This window comes from Coregonus clupeaformis, chromosome 14 (genome assembly GCF_020615455.1).
Source record: "Coregonus clupeaformis isolate EN_2021a chromosome 14, ASM2061545v1, whole genome shotgun sequence".
Taxonomy (NCBI): Eukaryota; Metazoa; Chordata; class Actinopteri; order Salmoniformes; family Salmonidae; genus Coregonus; species Coregonus clupeaformis.
Genome location: NC_059205.1, coordinates 6,375,644 through 6,397,687, shown reverse-complemented (window position 1 = coordinate 6,397,687; position 22,044 = coordinate 6,375,644). Strand labels below are relative to the sequence as shown.

The 22,044-nt window shown below is 44.0% G+C and overlaps 1 protein-coding gene across 1 annotated transcript in view; it reads right to left on the bottom strand.

Moving 5' to 3' along the window:
* Positions 1 to 22,044, bottom strand: part of LOC121580556 (microtubule cross-linking factor 1-like) — a 148,188-nt gene that overhangs the window by 52,084 nt on the left and 74,060 nt on the right. Inside the window, exons 8-13 of the mRNA XM_045224658.1 lie at positions 14,190 to 14,423; positions 10,506 to 10,685; positions 4,086 to 4,253; positions 2,276 to 2,575; positions 636 to 992; positions 162 to 247 (exon numbers count right to left, since the gene is read on the bottom strand). Of these exons, the coding sequence (XP_045080593.1) occupies positions 162 to 247; positions 636 to 992; positions 2,276 to 2,575; positions 4,086 to 4,253; positions 10,506 to 10,685; positions 14,190 to 14,423 (1,325 nt within the window). The remainder of the gene's footprint in view (positions 1 to 161; positions 248 to 635; positions 993 to 2,275; positions 2,576 to 4,085; positions 4,254 to 10,505; positions 10,686 to 14,189; positions 14,424 to 22,044) is intronic.

Genomic DNA, 22,044 nt, shown 5'->3' with positions numbered 1-22,044 from the left:
GTTACAGTAAAACAACAAGGATTGGTTGTTACAGTAAAACAACAAGGATTGGTTGTTACAGTAAAACAACAAGGATTGGTAGTTACAGTAAAACAACAAGGATTGGTTGTTACAGTAAAACAACAAGGATTGGTTGAGGTAAGCAGGAAGAAGTCAGTTACCTGAGCAGGCTACCAAAACCCATCTCTTCCTCCTCCTCCTCTTGGTACATAGACGGGTCTTCTCTGTCTGGGATCTCATTCAGCACCTGAAGTAACACACGCACGCACACACGCACACGCACACACACACACACACACACACACACACACACACACACACACACACACACACACACACACACACACACACACACACACACACACACACACACCACGTGTTAGTGCAGGGCTGGACCAAAACCCTGCACTGGACCAATATTGAAGAAGACCACTCTTTTGAGGTTTGAAAATGCCCTAAAGAACACTTTAGGGGTGAGCTGTTACTTTTAGACATTCCTGGACTTCGTCCCAAGTGGTACCCTATTCCCTATATAGTGCACTACTTTAGGACCCATATGGCTCTGGTCATAAGTAGTGCACTATCTAGGGAATAGGGTGCAATTTGGGACGCACCCAGAGTCTGACATGTCTCACCTGGTTCATACAAGGGAACCTCTTGTCAGAGTCCAGTCTGCAGGGAGGTGGGGCCTCCAGGCCACCCAGGGAGTCCAGTGTCAGAGCGTCCAGGAAAAGGTTCTCTGTTGGGCATCTGAACCTCACTACAGCCCCCTTGTCTTCATGGGCCTCCGAGTCCGAGTGGGAGTGGGTGGGAAGGGAAACCGGGCCGGGGATGGCAGAGCGAGGGGAGCGGGGTGACCTTGGGGAGCGAGGGGCCTTACATGGGCTCTCCTGGGGGGGAAAGACACCCCTGTGTCCTCCCGCTGTTTCCCCGTCTTTCACGTTGGATGGTGAGCCCTCACTGCCCCTCCGTACGTTCAGCTCTCCCTGCAGCTGTGGGGGGAGGAGAGAGAGGAGAGGAGAGAGAAGAGAGGAGAGGGAGGGGAAGAGAGAGAGAGGAGAGGAGAGGAGAGAGAAGAGAGGAGAGGGAGGGGAAGAGAGAGAGGGGGGGAGGAAGGGATTCAGTTACGAAGTTTCATACTTTGTATAAGATTTGCATTCTAACATTACATCAGTAGTTTCAGACAGCGTGATGTGGTTACAGATTATGAAGAGAGTTGCTCTCAGTAGTTTCTGACAGGGTGATGTGGCTACAGAATATGAAGAGAGTTGCTCTCAGTAGTCTCTGACAAGGTGATGTGGCTACAGAATATGGAGAGAGTTGCTCTCAGTAGTCTCTGACAGGGTGATGTGGCTACAGAATATGAAGAGAGTTGCTCTCAGTAGTTTCTGACAGGGTGATGTGGTTACAGATTATGAAGAGAGTTGCTCTCAGTAGTTTCTGACAGGGTGATGTGGTTACAGATTATGAAGAGAGTTGCTCTCAGTAGTCTCTGACAGGGTGATGTGGTTACAGAATATGGAGAGAGTTGCTCTCAGTAGTCTCTGACAGGGTGATGTGGTTACAGAATATGGAGAGAGTTGCTCTCAGTAGTTTCTGACAGGGTGATGTGCTACGAAATTACTGATGTGGTTACAGATTATGAAGAGAGTTGCTCTCAGTAGTCTCTGACAGGGTGATGTGGTTACAGAATATGGAGAGAGTTGCTCTCAGTAGTCTCTGACAGGGTGATGTGGCTACAGAATATGGAGAGAGTTGCTCTCAGTAGTCTCTGACAGGGTGATGTGGTTACAGAATATGGAGAGAGTTGCTCTCAGTAGTTTCTGACAGGGTGATGTGGCTACAGAATATGAAGAGAGTTGCTCTCAGTAGTCTCTGACAGGGTGATGTGGCTACAGAATATGGAGAGAGTTGCTCTCAGTAGTTTCAGACAGGGTGATGTGGCTACAGAATATGGAGAGAGTTGCTCTCAGTAGTCTCTGACAGGGTGATGTGGTTACAGAATATGGAGAGAGTTGCTCTCAGTAGTTTCTGACAGGGTGATGTGGCTACAGAATATGGAGAGAGTTGCTCTCAGTAGTTTCAGACAGGGTGATGTGGCTACAGAATATGGAGAGAGTTGCTCTCAGTAGTTTCAGACAGGGTGATGTGGCTACAGAATATGAAGAGAGTTGCTCTCAGTAGTTTCAGACAGAGTTCCTCTCCCCCTCTACCCCTCTCTCCCTCCTCTCCCTCCTCTCCCCCCTCTCCCTCCTCTCCCCCTCCCCCTCCTCACCCTCTCCATCTTGTGGTGCATGTTTCTCATGTTGCTGTCCCACTCCTGTCTCTCTTGGTCGAAGCGTTCCAGCAGGTCTCTCCTCTCCCTCCCCCACCTCTTCTCTCCGTGTTGCAGCTTCCAGTGGAGGTCCAGGGAGGTGCTGTGGCTCTCGGCCAGGAGGCAACGGTGCTCCTCTCGCTCCTGCTTAAAGGCCCAGTCTGGGTCTCCTCCTCCTCCTCCTCCTCCTCCTCCTCCCTGTGCCTCCCCTCTGGCTTCTCCTCTCTCCTCTCCTTTCTCTTCTTGTCTCTCCTCTTCCAGCTGGTTGAACACATAACAGACAGACAATATATCAGTTCAGTTGATTTTCCTGACCATGTGATCTGACCAGGAGAAACTCTGTCTGTGTCAGATGACCTGACTACAATCAGTCTGTCAGATCACCTGACTACAATCAGTCTGTCAGATCACCTGACTACAATCAGTCTGTCAGATCACCTGACTACAATCAGTCTGTCAGATCACCTGACTACAATCAGTCTGTCAGATCACCTGACTACAATCAGTCTGTCAGATCACCTGACTACAATCAGTCTGTCAGATCACCTGACTACAATCAGTCTGTCAGATCACCTGACTACAATCAGTCTGTCAGATCACCTGAATACAATCAGTCTGTCAGATCACCTGACTACAATCAGTCTGTCAGATCACCTGACTACAATCAGTCTGTCAGATCACCTGACTACAATCAGTCTGTCAGATCACCTGACTACAATCAGTCTGTCAGATCACCTGACTACAATCAGTCTGTCAGATCACCTGAATACAATCAGTCTGTCAGATCACCTGAATACAATCAGTCTGTCAGATCACCTGACTACAATCAGTCTGTCAGATCACCTGACTACAATCAGTCTGTCAGATCACCTGACTACAATCAGGTTGATAGTTTGATAGATATGTGTTATTAGATGAAGTTATTTGTGTTTGAACAGATATCTGTGATATACTTGGGTACTGACAAAAGTATTTTCAGCAGCCTGTATTGTGAAACAGCACTGTAACAGAATACAGAAAACTCCACATTGTTTTATAAGGAGTTGTTAAAGTGAACCAGAAGAAGATGCCCTCCAGCCAGTCTGTGTTCTGTAGAGGAATATCAAACATTCTCATCGTCATAGGAAATAATATGCAAGACTGCTCTGAACAAAGAAGAAATGATTGAACGGATACGCAATAAGGACATTTATAATTTGTGTTGGCTCGCTGGGTTTAGTCGAAATGTTGGAGCTCAAACACAAAAACTGATTATGAACGGACACAGTTGGTTCTACTCAGACAAAACTGACTGTCCTGAGCCAAGAAGAACCTCACTGTGTTCAAATAGTTATATCTGTCTTAGTGCTGCGGTCTCTTTAAGGTGGCCAGCATCATCTGTGACTGTGTTTGATAATTGATAACCTCAAGGACAAGAGGAAGGTAGGACACATGTTTGGGCCCTTTAACTGCAGACAGCACCATCTGTGTACCTGAGCAACATCACACTTCATCACCGCCCTTTCACTTCTCAGGAGCCAAGAGTACCTTCAGGCCTACATGAACTCATTATTTGTATCAATATACTTACTGTGAGTAGTAACTAAGTCCCAGTGCTGCTGTCTCTTTAAGGCAGACATCTTGAGTAAGTTACTTTGAGCAACGTGACACTTCATCTCTGCCCATTTGACCTTCCAGGATGCCTTGTCGTTGGCGTAGCTCTCTCTGTGTGTGTGTGTGTGTGTGTGTGTGTGTGTGTGTGTGTGTGTGTGGTTGCCTGGATTAGAGTTACCTGAGCGACGTGACACTTCATTTTGGCCCATTTGACCTCCCAGGATGCCTTGTCGTTGGCGTAGTTTTGCTGCAGCTGGCACCTCCTGCTCTCCTCCTCCCTCAACTCCTCCCTGAACTCCTCTAACAGGGAGCGCAGCGCGTGGAGCACCCTGCGGTTCTCACCCACCTGGAGAGAGGAGGAGCGGGGGAGGAAGTAGGGGAGGCGAGAGGGGAGGAGGGAGGAGGAGGAGAGGGAGGGGAGAGGAAACGGGTGAGGAGGGGGAGGGGAGGGGAGGTGAGGGAGAGGTAGCAAGGTGAGGAGGTGAAAGAGAGAGAATGAAACTGGATCATGCATTTATTCAAGATATCATTGGGTCCTTTCCATTTACCTAATAATGTCAACTTTTTCAAAACACAAGCCATGCTTTTAATTTCCAAGTTGATCTACACATACTAATGCAGGTTATCACTGGGCTCTGCTGCTCTGCTGTAGTTTATATGTAGGTTATCACCGGGCTCTGCTGCTCTGCTGTAGTTTATATATAGGTTATCACTGGGCCCTGCTGCTCTGCTGTAGTTTATATGTAGGTTATCACTGGGCTCTGCTGCCCTGCTGTAGTTTATATGTAGGTTATCACTGGGCTCTGCTGCTCTGCTGTAGTGTATATGCAGTTTATCACTGGGCTCTGCTGCTCTGCTGTAGTTTATATGTAGGTTATCACTGGGCTCTGCTGCTCTGCTGTAGTGTATATGCAGGTTATCACTGGGCTCTGCTGCTCTGCTGCTCTGCTGTAGTTTATATGTAGGTTATCACTGGGCTCTGCTACTCTGCTGTAGTTTATATGTAGGTTATCACTGGGCTCTGCTGCTCTGGTGTAGTTTATATGTGGTTATCACTAGGCTCTGCTGCTCTGCTGTAGTTTATATGTAGGTTATCACTGGGCTCTGCTGCTCTGCTGCTCTGCTGTAGTTTATATGTAGGTTATCACTGGGCTCTGCTGCTCTGCTGTAGTTTATATGTAGGTTATCACTGGGCTCTGCTGCCCTGCTGTAGTTTATATGTAGGTTATCACAGGGCTCTGCTGCTCTGCTGTAGTTTATATGTAGGTTATCACTGGGCTCTGCTGCTCTGCTGCTCTGCTGCTCTGCTGTAGTTTATATGTAGGTTATCACTGGGCTCTGCTGCTCTGCTGTAGTTTATATGTGGTTATCACTGGGCTCTGCTGCCCTGCTGTAGTTTATATGTAGGTTATCACTGGGCTCTGCTGCTCTGCTGTAGTTTATATGTGGTTATCACTAGGCTCTGCTGCCCTGCTGTAGTTTATATGTAGGTTATCACTGGGCTCTGCTGCTCTGCTGTAGTTTATATGTGGTTATCACTGGGCTCTGCTGCTCTGCTGTAGTTTTTTGTTTATTTATTTGTTTATTTATTTGTTTATTTATTTGTTTATTTATTTGTTTATTTATATGTTTATTTATTTGTTTATGTATTTGTTTATGTATTTGTTTATTTATTTGTTTATTTATTTGTTTATTTATATGTTTATTTATTTGTTTATGTATTTGTTTATTTATATGTTTATTTATTTGTTTATTGGGATCCCCATTAGCTTTTGCAGAAGCAGCAGCTACTCTTCATGGGGTCCACAAAAAACATCAAATATGACAAGTAACAAAACACTGATAGACAAGGGCAGTCACACTAATGTAAAATACAACCATATACAAACAATACCAAAACACAACAAAATAACGTGTGTGTTAGAGTGTGTCTCTGTGTGCGTGTGTCTGTATCCCCTCACAGTCCCGCCGTTCCATGAGATGTTGTTTAATCTTTTTTTAAAGGTCATTTTGCTGTTTGCTTGAGTAATTGGAGATGGAAGGGAGTTCCATGCGATCATGGCTCTGTATAATACTGTGTGTTGCCGTGAATTAGTTTTGGACCTGGGGACTGTGAAGAGACCCCTGGTGGTGTGTCTTTTGGGGTATGTATGGAATGTTATTTGATTATGCGGATCTGGAATTTTCATCACAGTAATATTTCTCATTAAAACTAGAAGAGAAGCAGTTAATCTCTCGTCAACCCTCAACCAGGAAAGACTGGCATGCATGTTTTTGATAGTTCGTTCTGTGCAGTTAAGGGCAAGGCGTGCTGCTCTGATCTGAGCCAGTTGCAGCTTTTCTAAGTCTTTCATTGCTGCACCTGACCATATTACCTGACAGTAATCAAGATGGGACAAGATCAGAGACTGAACAACTAGTACAGTTGATTTTTTATAACAGACATACCTCTCTCCATCTTCACAACAACTTTGTCATTATGACTTCACCATGATAAATGACCATCCAATGTTACTCCTAGGAGTTCAGCTTCTTCAACAATGGTCACACCCTTTATACACAACTCCAGTTGAGGTTTAGGTCTAAGATAATGTTTTGAACCAAATACAATTATTTTGTTTTTTTGAAGTATTTAAAGACCAGTTTATTATTAATCCCCCATTCTGATACTGACTGGAACTCCTTATTTAGAATTTCTGTGAGCTCAGTGGCTTTGGGTGCTGACATGTAGAGTGTGGATTCATCAGCATAGTCATTCTAGCTTCATGTAAGACCAGTGGAAAATCATTTGTAAGAATAGAGAAGAGTAACGGCCCAAGGCAACTGCCCTGAGGGACACCGCACTGTACATATCTGAAGTTAGAGAAGCTTCAATTGAAGAACACTCGCTGAGTTCTATTGGATAAATAACTCTCCAACCATGTGATGGCAGGTGATGTAAAGCCATAGCAAGTGAGTTTCTTCAATAACAATTTATGATCAATAACATCAAAGGCTGCACTGAATTCTAACAATACAGCTCCAACTATCATCTTATTATCCATATATTTTAACCAATCATCTGTCCTCTGAGTCAGTGCAGTGCAAGTTGAGTGCCCTTCTCTAAATGCATGCTGAGAGTCAGTAGTTAACTTGTTCTCTGAAAAATAGCATTGTATTTGGTCAAACACAATTCTCTCCATCAGTTTACTAAGAACAGGCTGCAAACTGATTGGGTGGCGGTTAGATCCAGCAAATAGTGCTTTACTATTTTTAGGCAGTGGAATTACTTTAGCTTCATGTGGACACACCCCCTCCTTTAGGCTTCGGTTAAAGATATAGCAAATAGGGGTGGCAATACAGTCTGCTACCATTCTAGATAGTTTCCCATCTAGGTTGTCTGTACCTGGTGGCTTATCATTATTGATGGATAACAATAGTTTTCCACCTCTCCAACACTAACTTGACCAAATTCAAAAACAGCAATCCTTCTCTTTCATTATTATATATTTTATACAAAAATATTATGGTTCACTGTTCAATGTTGTCATTTCCACTTGAGTTTTTCCACTTTACTTATGAAATAGCCATTGAAATTATTGGCAATATCGAAAGTTTTTTATTATAAATGACCCATCAACTCCAATGAACAATGGAGATGAATTGGGTTTTCTGTCCATGATATCATTTAAGGTATTCCAAAGTCTTTTTCCATTGTGTTTTATGTCATTGATCTTGGTTTGGTAATATAATTTCTTCTTCTTTTTGTTAAGTTTAGTCAAAAAATGTCTCAATTTACAGTATGTCAACCAATGAACTGAGCAGCCTGTCCACCTCATGTATAATTCATTTGAACCATACCATTTTTCAATTCATCATCAATCCAGAGGGCTCTATCAATTCTCACAGTTGATTTCTAACAGGTGCATGGGGTTGTCAACAATTGGCATGAGTACTTTTACAAATACCTCCAGTGCTGCATCTGGATTAACTTCCTCATACACATCAGACCAACATAAATGTTTTACATCTTCAACAAAAGAGTCCTTTGAAAACATTTTGTTTGATCTCTTATAAATTACAGTAGGCCCAACCTTTGGCTCTTTGGCTTTCCTTGTTATTGCCACAATGTTATGGGAACTGATATTGATTTGGAGCAAAGCTCTGCAGCATTAGTGAATATATGATCAATACAAGTGGATGTCACAGATCCAACACTATTGATATGCACTCTAGTTGGTTGAGTGATAACCTGGGTCATATTACAGGCCTAAGCCTACAGTTAGAAGCTTCCTCTTCAGAAAATAGACCTCTCTGTTAATATCACACACACTATCAAAGGATTAAACACACATTATCCAAGTACTGGACCGTTAGCACTTGGTGGCCTACAGCAGCACCCCACATAAAGAGGCTTTAGATGAAGCAGGTGAACTTGCAACCACAACACTTCAACAACACTTGACATGAGATCCTCTCTAAGCTTTACAGGAATATGGCTCTGAACATCTACCGCAGCAGCACCTCCCCCCTGTCTTTTCTGCACATTGACTCTGGTCTGTAGTTGTTATATCCTTGTACTGCTACTGCTGTTACATCAAATGAATTATCTAAGTGAGTTAAAGGAGATGACCCAGTGTATGAACGTTATCCGATGTTAGCAAGGTATTGACTTCATTAACCTTATTTCTAAAGGCGACATACAGCGCCTTCAGAAAGTATTCATACCCCTGGACTTATTCCACCTTTTGTTGTGCTACAGCCTGGATTCAAAATGGATTACATTTATATTTTTTCTCATCCATCTACACACAATAACCCCATAATGACAAAAGTGAAAAACATGTTTTTAGAAATGTTAGCACATTTATTGAAAAATGAAATACAGAAAATATCTCACTTACGTAAGTATTCACACCCCTGAGTCAATACGTTGTAGAAGCACCTTTGGCAGCGTTTAAAGTTGTGAGTCTTTCTGGGTAAGTCTCTAAGAGCTTTCCACACCTGGACGGTACAATATTTGCCCATTATTATTTTCGAAATTCTTCCAAGCTCAAATTGGTTGTTGATCATTGCTAAACAACCATTTTCAGGTCTTACCATAGATTCTAAGGTAGATTTAAGTCAAAACTGTAACTCGGCCACTCAGGAACATTCACTGTCTTCTTGGTAAGCAACTCCAGTGTAGATTTGGCCTTGTGTTTTAGGTTATTGCCCTGCTAAAAGGCTGAAAGGTTAATTCATTTCCCAGTGTCTGGTGGAAAGCAGACTGAACCAGGTTTTCCTCTAGGATTTTGCCTGTGCTTAGCTCCATTCAGTTTCTTTTTTTATCTTAAAAAAACTCCACAGTCCTTAACGATGACAAGCGTACCCATAACATGATGCAGCCACCACTATGCTTGAAAATATGGAGAGAGGTATACAGTAATGTGTTGCATTGGATTTGCCCCAAACATAACACTTTGTATTCAGGACAAAAAGTTCATTGCTTTGCCAATTTTTTTTTGCAGTATTACTTCAGTTCTTTGTTGCAAACAGGATGTGCATGTTTTGGAATATTTTTTATTCTTTACAGACTTCCTTCTTAACACTCTTTACACGCTTTTACTAAACAGAGTTTGATGTTTTCATCCTGGTGGTAAATGCTAACATGGCCTGCTTTGGGAACTGTTTGTGAATAATGGTTTGGGGGTTTAAAGCAGCTCCATTTTCAGATCAGTGTACAAACCATTTCTGTCAAGTTGAAGAAATCACAACAGTAGACAGCAGAGAGCACTTTAGATCCTGTTAATAAAACATGACATACACCCCCCCACACACTATGCCTGATGAGTGATATTTTCTCTTTGACTGTGATACATTGTTCCTTCTTCACAGTTCAGCTAACAAGTAGAATGCATGTATCTTAATTATGAATGATAGTAATTCAAATTAACTGTATTCTACTGTATATTCTACTTCAACACACAGAGAGAATTCATGAAGCTGGTTGATATCTATCCCGAGGAAATAACATGTTAGCCATATGAAAGAGGTACTATTTTTGCCTCCTTTGTATTTCACTAATGGTTCATGCTGAAGTAGTATTCTAATACAACTGCTGACTATAGCTATTCACAGATAACAGGAACGGCTACTGCACAATAACTGCTGGAAACAGATAACAGGAACTGGAATCAAGTTTCTACTCAGTGAGAGAAACTGCCTCCTGCAAAGGACGAATGTCTGTTCACTGGCCAACATCTTTTTTATTTTTTTATGTTAAACATTTTTTTTTTGTCATTTAGCAGACGCTCTTATCTAGAGCGACTTACAGGACCAATTAGGGTTAAGTGCCTTGCTCAAGGGCACATCGACAGATTTTTCACCTAGTCGGCTCTGGGATTAGAACCAGCAACCTTTCGGTTACTGGCACAACGCTCTTAACCACTAAGCTACCTGCCGCCCCAGTAGCTGGGATGGCAACATGCAGATACTGTATGCAGAGCCAGTAAATATTATTATTTGGATAGGGATCGTTGAACTCCACTGTACTTGAACCGACCTTGTACTCATCTAAAGTGCTCTTTAATTCAGGTTTTTTGAGTGTAGCAACAGAGAGAAATCCATGGCACCCTACCTGTCTCTGGTGCTGCAGGCGATCAGGGGAGGGGAGTTGGGTTGTGGGGTCGGGGTCGGGGTCGGGGCTGTCTCTCTGGGGTAGCTGGGTACACGACCTGTCCCTGTCCTCTCTCGCCGTCTCTCCCTCTCCATGCGCCAAGATCACCCCCAGCTCTGGAATACCTTCCAACTTCTCATACTGGGACAGACAAGATAAGGGATAACAAGGTTAGAAGAGGAGCAGTAAATGAATTAAACCAACCAACTAACTGAGTCAGTCAATCAATCACTCAGTTGACCAATCAAACGACTCAATCCTGCACTGATTATCGATGTCACCCCTCCTCCTGGAGAACTACTGGGAATGCAGGCTTTTGCTCCAGCCCTGTTATTCACTGATTGGTCTTCCTGCTCTAACCAAAATGTACTCAGCTCAATCCTACTCTCCTAAGTGATTGACTGACTTATGGTTTGTTTGTTTGATTGATTGGATGGTTGAGAGTCTGTGTGGAGTGCCTCTGGAGAAACTGTTCCCGAACCACTGTCAGAAATGTTTTCACGGTGATGGTTAGGATTGTAGGAGAAGGGTTGGCTAAGTATCTCAAGCCAAAAGGTCTCACCTCTGAGCAGGCACGTGACAGATAGGGCTCAGCCAGTGCTGGAACTCCTGAGCGGGCACGTGAACAGTGCGATGACTGCCCAGTGTGAGGATCCAAGGGCTCAGATCAGCTTGGCAATGGCGGACAATAATCAGACCCTCTCTCACCCACAGAATAGGGGAGGGGGGACTTGGCCGGTTTTGACACCTCACACCCGGTCATAAATTAGGCAGGATGGGCATCTCTTTCTACCCCTCCAGTATTGGTGACTGGAATGTCCCTTTGTCTCCAGAATACTTTTGCCGCCAAAACCGTAACGTCCAAAAAGTAAACACTGGAACAATATTTCTAACATCAGAATGTTGGGATCTAAAGAACAATCATGTCATATTATTTATTCTATCGTGATGTCATTAAGAATGGTATCAAGAAAATACTGTAACTTGGGAAAAAATATCTCCTTTATCTGTCAAGTTTTCCATCCAATACGTTGTGTATATAATATGAAAAATGAGGAAAGTATCTTTGTTAAGATAGGAATGTGATTTTAGTTTTCTAATGAGATAATTGTTTTTCATATAAACTTTGCACAAGTAAGTAGCCACGCCCCGCGTGAGCTCAGAGAGCATGTCAGCATGACGGAACGCCCTTTTAACCAGAGTGCATAAAAAGCCTTGGTAACGAAATTAACAGTAGACCAGAAAGATGTGGAGCGGTCGCTACACGTCTGAAAATGGTTGGAACGTTGAACCTCAACACGAGGTGAAGAAGACCAGCTCTCAGACTAGAACCGAACATCGCCAGGCTGCAGCTGGTTCAAACTCTGACTGACCACACGAGGAGGAGAAGAAAGCTCCCCTCTCAGACAATCACTGGGACAGCAAAGTAACTGTTCTGGAGAGACTCCACTACACACCAGGACAACTAAGAAGAAGAAGGACATTGTGACCTCTTGTGGACAATCAGAGCCTTACAAGTGACCCACCGGAGAACCAGCCAAACCCTTTTCAAGAAGGCTTGGTCCGACAGAGATGAACGGCGAATGAAGGCATTCAAACACTTAAATACATTCATGATTTCTTACTCCAAACGGGCGGTGGTTCGTGTGCAAAGTAAAGGATTACTGTGAACGTAGTTTCCAAATGTACGATAAGTGTTGTGTCTCTCGTTCTCTACCCCGCCCTCTTTTGGTAACTAAGCAGTCATGTTGTTGCTAGGGACTTTTTCTCATGTATTAATAAGTATGTATGTTATTCTGTGTTATTATTTAGTTAGCTAGAAAATAAATAATTAAACCAATTTGCGTAGTGTTGAATCATAAGTAAAGCTGGGGTTTGTGCAGATCCAAGAAGTCTACCACCGTTCCGAATGACGACTGATAAGAGGTAATAATTAATAGGTTGACTGTTTTATACATATTGAAAAGGTAAAGACCTTTAGAGTTTAATTCGGGAGATGGTAGCTCTATAAACAAGTTATTCCGTGGTGCCCCAAATCCTAATGAGTTAATTGTTACATGACTCATTTAAATTGAGTAACAATTAAACATAGTTAGTTGATTTGATAAATAACATCCATCAGATTAATGAAAGTCACGTCACGACAACAGATAGGGCTCATCCAGCGCTGGAGCTCCTATCTTTTTGCCCTCCTATGAATGACTTTTTAATTTATTTTGAGTCTCTTTTCAATGTTTTAATTTGAAATGTAACGAATTGCACATCAAACTAGCTAATTTCATAATCTCTTGAACCTCAGTAAATTCCCCATTCCCTGCACTCCGGCCCCAAGCGCGCAATCATCTGACTGCTCCATGCAGTGTGGCTACGGGCGGCGGGCGGAGAGTTTGAACACTGGTAGGTAGGGTTAGCTAGTTGGCTACTTTTGAGTTGTATCTGTCATGTTTGTCATCTCACTGTTAGGGTTAGAGAAAGGGGTTGTTAGCAAGAGGCAGATTTAAACAACACTGTTAGGGTTAGAGAAGGGGGCTGTTAGCAAGAGGCAGATTTAAACAGCACTGTTAGGGTTAGAGAAGAGGGCTGTTAGTAAGAGGCAGATTTAAACAGCACTGTTACGGTTAGAGAAGGGGGCTGTTAGCAAGAGGCAGATTTAAACAGCACTGTTAGGGTTAGAGAAGGGGGCTGTTAGTAAGAGGCAGATTTAAACAACACTGTTAGGGTTAGAGAAGGGGGCTGTTAGCAAGAGGCAGATTTAAACAGCACTGTTAGGGTTAGAGAAGGGGGCTGTTAGTAAGAGGCAGATTTAAACAACACTGTTACGGTTAGAGAAGGGGGCTGTTAGTAATAGGCAGATTTAAACAGCACTGTTAGGGTTAGAGAAGAGGTTGTTAGCAAGAGGCAGATTTAAACAACACTGTTACGGTTAGAGAAGGGGGCTGTTAGTAAGAGGCAGATTTAAACAGCACTGTTAGGGTCAGAGAAGAGGTTGTTAGTAAGAGGCAGATCTCAACACACTGTTAGGGTTAGAGAAGGGGGCTGTTAGTAAGAGGCATATTTCAACAGCACTGTTATGGTTAGAGATGGAGGCTGTTAGTAAGAGGCAGATTTAAACAGCACTGTTAGGGTCAGAGAAGAGGTTGTTAGTAAGAGGCAGATCTCAACACACTGTTAGGGTTAGAGAAGGGGGCTGTTAGTAAGAGGCATATTTCAACAGCAGAACAAACTAAAATCAAGTAAAAACGTGTTTGTTTTGACAGCATAGCTAACTATCTAACTATCTAACTATCTAACTAGCTAACTATCTAACTAGCTAACTATCTAACTAGCTAACTATCTAACTAGCTAACTATCTAACCAGCTGGCAGATTTACATCATCATTCGCTATCAGCTGATAGCCACTCTTTTCCGGAAGTTTATCGTCTCAACTTAAAAGGCCTAGGAGTCACTGGCACTTGCTTGTGTGTCATGAGTGTGTCGTTGCAGAAAAATAAAGAGGCCTGTAAATGTTGAAATAAATAAATAAAGAGGTCTGTGCATGGCCCTACCTCTGAGTGAGCTGCCTCCTCCTCTGTCTCAGTCCTCTTCCCCAGCTTCCAGACTAAACTACCCGGGGTTCAGCCTCTACCTCAAGCCAGTCGTCTCACCTCTGAGTGAGCTGCCTCCTCCCCTGTCTCAGTCCTCTTCCCCAGCCTCCAGTGCATGAGGATCCAGCGTAGCTTCATGTAGAAGACGATGGTGTTGTGTCTGAACAACCGGACCTCCTGCTGCAGTAGGGTTCTCTCCTGGACCCAGGGAGCCTCGTGGGCCTGCAGGCCCGTCAGATCCAGACCCCCCCTGGGCCTCACACCTTGCACCTCCAGCCGCCTCCGCTCCTCATCCTGGTGGGAGATAGGGAGGGAGGGAAGGGGAGGGTGGGAGGGAGGGATGAGGGGATAAGAGAGGGAGGAGGAGGGGGTGATATGTGGGGTAGGGAGGGGAACATTTTGTTATTCTCCAGTATTTCCGCATTGTGGTGGGTAGGGAGGTGGAGGGTGGGGGGGTTAAGGTCAGGAGTTTTCCCACATGACCCCTAGTTGAAAACGATGTTTAGGTCCTAGAGTTTTTCAAAGGTCCTGGAGAGTTCCGTGACCATGTGACCTAACCAGGAAAAAATCTTAGCCCTGAAGATAGTCTTTAACAAGGCCTTAGCATTTGGTCAGGTATGTTGAAAAACTCCTGGATCTATGCATAGGGGACTCACCTAAGTATGTTTTATTTACAGTATGTAGCCTACAGTCCCCTACATACAGTGGGGAGAACAATTATTTGATACACTGCCGATTTTGCAGGTTTTCCTACTTACAAAGCATGTAGAGGTCTGTAATTTTTATCATAGGTACACTTCAACTGTGAGAGACGGAATCTAACACAAAAATCCAGAAAATCACATTGTATGATTTTTAAGTAATGAATTTGCATTTTATTGCATGACATAAGTATTTGATACATCAGAAAAGCAGAACTTAATATTTGGTACAGAAACCTTTGTTTGCAATTACAGAGATCATACGTTTCCTGTAGGTCTTGACCAGGTTTGCACACACTGCAGCAGGGATTTTGGCCCACTCCTCCATACAGACCTTCTCCAGATCCTTCAGGTTTCGGGGCTGTCGCTGGGCAATATGGACTTTCAGCTCCCTCCAAAGATGTTCTATTGGGTTCAGGTCTGGAGACTGGCTAGGCCACTCCAGGACCTTGAGATGCTAAAAATTACAGACCTCTACATGCTTTGTAAGTAGGAAAACCTGCAAAATCGGCAGTGTATCAAATACTTGTTCTCCCTACTGTATGTATGATTTACAGTATGTACAATCGCCTACATATTTATTATTTACAGTATGTACAATCGCCTACATATTTATTATTTACAGTATGTACACTCCCCTTTCCTGGGTGATGGGGCGGTGCGCAACAGGCACTGGCCTTTCTCTCCTATCTGAAAAAAACTTGCCTTGAATATTAATTGATATGTAATAAAAAGTCTCATTAAAGTTTGGCTACATTTTCTGGTGCCTCCCTCATGTCAGCATCGGTGTGGACATGAGAGGCTGTAGCCAATACCATAGTCTATCACCTACACTTTAACATGTAGGATAATTATTGATGTACATTTACATACAAATGTTTTTCTTAACAGAATATCTACTGTTTTTAATTGGCTATTTTGGTTAATGGCTTTGGTGCCCTGGCATATTGCCCCTAAAATCACTAAATGCCAGGTACTGTCCTCCTGTCCAGGTCTTAACCTGCAATCGTGATCCAGTCGGAACTGCATCTCTGCCCCAGCTGTGTCCCTCAGCTGTGCCCACCAAAACATCAACCGGACAACACACAGTTACCCTCAGAGCTGTACCCCCAAACCCCACACAGTTACCCTCAGAACAGGCCAAACCGACCTCCATAATAGCCTGGATACCAATGTTTGGCAATGACACGGAGAACGAGGAGTGAAATGTTAGCTAAACAGAATGCTACCCAGGCTACCTCCATAACGGTCAAATCCTAACTTAAAATCTGTGGGCATAACTCGAGATTTACCATTGACGTCAATGCAGGATTAAAACAAAAATACATGCATGAACCTCAAGTTTGAAATCCGGAGTCTTCCAAACAGGACTTCTGGAAAACCAGGACATTTTGGGAAAGTTACTGTAATTTTGCAACCCCTAGTGACATCTGTAACCCCGTAGACTGTACAGTACAGTACTTTCCAGTCTCCACGTGTCATCATAAAACCATGTCAGTATTATCTACGTACCTACAGGATTAACAATTAATTAATATATATTTCTACTCTCAGACTGACGATGTGAGCGAAGCAGATATGAGAGCTATATTATATTACAGTGGGACTGTGTTCTGTGTTCTAATGGGACTGTGTTCTGTGTTCTAATGGGACTGTGTTTTAATGTGACTGTGTTCTAATGGGACTGTGTTTTGTGTTCTAATGGGACTGTGTTCTGTGTTCTAATGGGACTGTGTTTTGTGTTCTAACGGGACTGTGTTCTATCCTCATTAGTAGAACTACTCACTGGGGACACTGTCCCGGAATTCTGTCTCTGTCTCTGTCTCTGTCTCTGTCTCTGTCTCTGTCTCTGTCTCTCTCTCTGTCTCTCTCTCTGTCTCTCTCTCTCTCTCTCTCTCTCTCTCTCTCTCTCTCTCTCTCTCTCTCTCTCTCTCTCTCTCTCTCTCTCTCTCTCTCTCTCTCTCTCTCTCTCTCTCTCTCTCTCTCTCTCTCTCTCTCTCTCTCTCTCTCTCTCTCTCTCTCTCTCTCTCTACAAATCTAAATCACACAGAGCACTAATCCTACCATACCAAAGCTGCTTTGTCATTCATCCTCTCATTCATTCACTCTCTCCACCTCACAGATTATGTTAAAGGGAAAAATGAAATCCCACCGAATATGCCCCAACTGTAACAATATTTCAGAAACCACATCCCTGGTCAGAGTGTTTGTCATCACATAATAGAGTCCAGTCTATGACAGTATAAAAGCCATCAAGTCCTTGACGACCTGTTCTGCTCTTCATGGTTAAAGCTAAACCGTGTTTATCAGACAGAATACGTAGAATACGTAACACATGTCAAAATCTCCCGAGTGGCGCAGTGGTCTAAGGCACTGCATCGCAGTGCTAGCTGTGCCACTAGAGATCCTGGTTCGAATCCAGGATCTGTCGTAGCCGGCCGTGACCAGTAGACCCATGGGGCGGCGCACAATTGGCCCAGGGTAGGGGAGGGAATGGCCGGCAGGGATGTAGCTCAGTTGATAGAGCATGGCGTTTGCAACGCCAGGGTTGTGGGTTTGATTCCCATGGGGGGCCAGTATGAAAAAATACAAAAATAAAATAATGCACTCACTAACTGTAAATTGCTCTGGATAAGAGCGTCTGCTAAAATGATTTTTTTTTTTTTATCACAAAAAAAAAAGAATTCTGGTGCAGTCCACTAATAACAGATACAGTGGGGAGAACAAGTATTTGATACACTGCCGATTTTGCAGGTTTTCCTACTTACAAAGCATGTAATTTTTCAATAAAAAATCCAGAAAATCACATTGTATGATTTTTAAGTAATTAATTTGCATTTTATTGCATGACATAAGTATTTGATACATCAGAAAAGCAGAACTTAATATTTGGTACAGAAACCTTTGTTTGCAATTACAGAGATCATACGTTTCCTGTAGGTCTTGACCAGGTTTGCACACACTGCAGCAGGGATTTTGGCCCACTCCTCCATACAGACCTTCTCCAGATCCTTCAGGTTTCGGGGGCTGTCGCTGGGCAATACGGACTTTCAGCTCCCTCCAAAGATTTTCTATTGGGTTCAGGTCTGGAGACTGGCTAGGCCACTCCAGGACCTTGAGATGCTTCTTACGGAGCCACTCCTTAGTTGCCCTGGCTGTGTGTTTCGGGTCGTTGTCATGCTGGAAGACCCAGCCACAACCCATCTTCAATGCTCTTACTGAGGGAAGGAGGTTGTTGGCCAAGATCTCGCGATACATGGCCCCATCCATCCTCCCCTCAATACGGTGCAGTCGTCCTGTCCCCTTCGCAGAAAAGCATCCCCAAAGAATGATGTTTCCACCTCCATGCTTCACGGTTGGGATGGTGTTCTTGGGGTTGTACTCATCCTTCTTCTTCCTCCAAACATGGTGAGTGGAGTTTAGACCAAAAAGCTCTATTTTTGTCTCATCAGACCACATGACCTTCTCCCATTCCTCCTCTGGATCATCCAGATGGTCATTGGCAAACTTCAGACGGGCCTGGACATGCGCTGGCTTGAGCAGGGGGACCTTGCGTGCGCTGCAGGATTTTAATCCATGACAGCGTAGTGTGTTACTAATGGTTTTCTTTGAGACTGTGCTCTCTTCAGGTCATTGACCAGGTCCTGCCGTGTAGTTCTGGGCTGATCCCTCACCTTCCTCATGATCATTGATGCCCCACGAGGTGAGATCTTGCATGGAGCCCCAGACCGAGGGTGATTGACCGTCATCTTGAACTTCTTCCATTTTCTAATAATTGCGCCAACAGTTGTTGCCTTCTCACCAAACTGCTTGCCTATTGTCCTGTAGCCCATCCCAGCCTTGTGCAGGTCTACAATTTTATCCCTGATGTCCTTACACTGCTCTCTGGTCTTGGCCATTGTGGAGAGGTTGGAGTCTGTTTGATTGAGTGTGTGGACAGGTGTCTTTTATACAGGTAACGAGTTCAAACAGGTGCAGTAAATACAGGTAATGAGTGGAGAACAGGATGGCTTCTTAAAGAAAAACTAACAGGTCTGTGAGAGCCGGAATTCTTACTGGTTGGTAGGTGATCAAATACTTATGTCATGCAATAAAATGCAAATTCATTACTTAGAAATCATACAATGTGATTTTCTGGATTTTTGTTTTAGATTCCGTCTCTCACAGTTGAAGTGTACCTATGATGAAAACAATTACAGACCTCTACATGCTTTGTAAGTAGGAAAACCTGCAAAATCGGCAGTGTATCAAATACTTGTTCTCCCCACTGTATGTAGGGGAGAGTAGGCTACTTACTGTAAATAATAAATATGTAGGGGAATGTACATACAGTAAATAATAAATATGCAAAATCGGCAGTGTATCAAATACTTGTTCTCCCCACTGTATGTATCTGTGGTATTGGTGGCTGGAGCATCTACCTGTTATACAGTCCACTATAGTGGTGTGGGTGTGTGTGTGTGTGTGTGTGTGTGTGTGTGTGAGAGTGTGTGTGAGTGTGAGTGTGTGTGAGTGTGAGTGTGTGTGTGTGTGTGTGTGTGTGTGTGTGTGTGTGTGTGTGTGTGTGTGTGTGTGTGTGTGTGTGTGTGTGTGTGTGTGTGTGTGTGTGTGTGTGTGTGTGTGTGTGTGAGTGTGTGTGTGTGTGTGTGTGTGTGTGTGTGTGTGTGTGTGTGTGTGTGTGTGTGTGTGTGTGTGTGTGAGTGTGTGTGTGTGTGTGTGTGTGTGTGAGTGTGTGTGTGTGTGTGAGTGTGTGTGTGTGTGAGTGTGTGTGTGTGTGAGTGTGTGTGTCTTAATGGAGGCTAATGCACCATTCTGCAGTACTGTAGCTACATGACACTATGCTGAGTCAGCGTCAAAGATAATATACTCTATGGTGTGCAGATGAAAGCACCATATGCACGGTTGCTGTATCCCAGCATTTAGAGGGCAACACCCTGCTCCCTGTATGTCCAGCAACATTCAATATACCCTGCCCCAATACAGCACAGTCATAGTCAATCAAATTACAGCAGAACTAAGAACAGATATTGCCCCTGGTTCACCCCAGACTTGACTGCCCTTGACCAGCACAAAAACATCCTGTGGCGTACTGCATTAGCATCGAACAGCCCCCGCGATATTTGCAACTTTTCAGGGAAGTCAGGAACCAATATACACAACCAGTTAGGAAAGCAACGGCTAGCTGTTTCAAACAGAAATGTGCATCCTGTAGCATTAACTCCAAAAAGTTTTGGGACACTGTAAAGTCCATGGAGAATAAGAGCACCTCCTCCCAGCTGCCCACTGCACTGAGGCTAGGAAACACTGTCACCACAGATAAATCTACGATAATCGAGAATTTCAACAAGCATTTTGCTACGGCTGGCCATGCTTTCCACCTGGCTACCCCTACCCCGGCCACCAGCTCTGCACCCTCCGCTGCAACTTGCCCATGCCCCCCCCCCCGCTTCTTCTTTACACAAATTCAGACAGCTGATGTTGTGAAAGAGCTGCAAAGTCTGGACCCCTACAAATCATCTGGGCTAGACAATCTGGACCCTTTCTTTTTCAAATTAGCCGCCGTAATTGTCACAACCCCCATTACTAGCCTGTTCAACCTCTCTTTCGTAACGTCTGAGATCCCCAGAGATTGGAAAGCTGCCGCGGTCATCCCCCTCTTCAAAGGGGGTGACACTCTAGATTCAAACTGTTACAGACCTATATCCATCCTGCCCTGCCTTTCGAAAGTATTTGAAAGCCAAGTTAACAAACAGATCACCGACCATTTCGAATCCCACCGTACCTTCTCCGCTATGCAATCTGGTTTCCGAGCTGGTCATGGGTGCACCTCAGCCACGCTCAAGGTCCTCAACGATATAATAACAGTGATCGATAAAAGACAGTACTGCGCAGCCGTCTTCATCGACCTGGCCAAGGCTTTCGACTCTGTCAATCACCGCATTCTTATTGGCAGACTAAATAGCCTTGGTTTCTCAAATGACTGCCTCGCCTGGTTCACCAACTACTTCTCAGATAGAGTTCAATGTGTCAAATCGGAGGGCCTGTTGTCTGGACCTCTGGCAGTCTCTATGGGGGTGCCACAGGGTTCAATTCTCAGGCCGACTCTATTCTCTGTGTATATCAATGATGTCGCTCTTGCTGCTGGTGACTCTCAGATCCACCTCTACGCAGACGACACCATTTTGTATACATCTGGCCCTTCATTGGACACTGTGTTAACAAACCTCCAAACGAGCTTCAACCCAATACAACACTCCTTCCGTAGCCTCCAACTGCTCTTAAACGCTAGTAAAACTAAATGCATGCTCTTCAACCGAACGCTGCTTGCACCCGCCCGCCCGACTAGAATCACTACTCTCGGTGGGTCTGACTTAGAATATGTGGACAACTACAAATACCTAGGTGTCTGGTTAGACCGTAAACTCTCCTTCCAGACTCACATTAAGCATCTCCAATCCAAAGTTAAATCTAGAATCGGCTTCCTATTTCGCAACAAAGCCTCCTTCACTCATGCTGCCAAACATGCCCTCGTAAAACTGACTATCCTACCGATCCTTGACTTCGGCAATGTCATTTACAAAATAGCCTCCAACACTCTACTCAGCAAATTGGATGTAGTCTATCACAGTGCCATCCGTTTTGTCACCAAAGCCCCATATACTACCCACCATTTGACCTGTATGCTCTCGTTGGCTGGCCCTCACTACATATTCGTCGCCAAACCCACTGGCTCCAGGTCATCTATAAATCACTTCTAGGCAAATCCCCGCCTTATCTTAGCTCATTGGTCACCATAGCAACACCCACCCGTAGTCTGCGCTCCAGCAGGTATATCTCACTGGTCATCCCCAAAGCCAACACCTCCTTTGGCCGCCATTCCTTCCAGTTCTCTGCTGCCAATGACTGGAACGAACTGCAAAAATCTCTGAAGCTGGAGACTCTTATCTCCCTCACTAACTTTAAGCATCAGTTGTCAGAGCACCTTACTGATCACTGCACATGTGCACAGCCCATCTGTAATTAGCCCACCCAACTACCTCATTCCCATATTGTTATTTATTTTGCTAATTTGCACCCCAGTATCTCTATTTGCACATCATCTTCTGCACAGCTATCACTCCAGAGTTAATACTAAATTGTAACTATTTTGCACTATGGCCTATTTATTGCCTTACCTCCATAACTTACTACATTTGCACACACTGTATATAGAT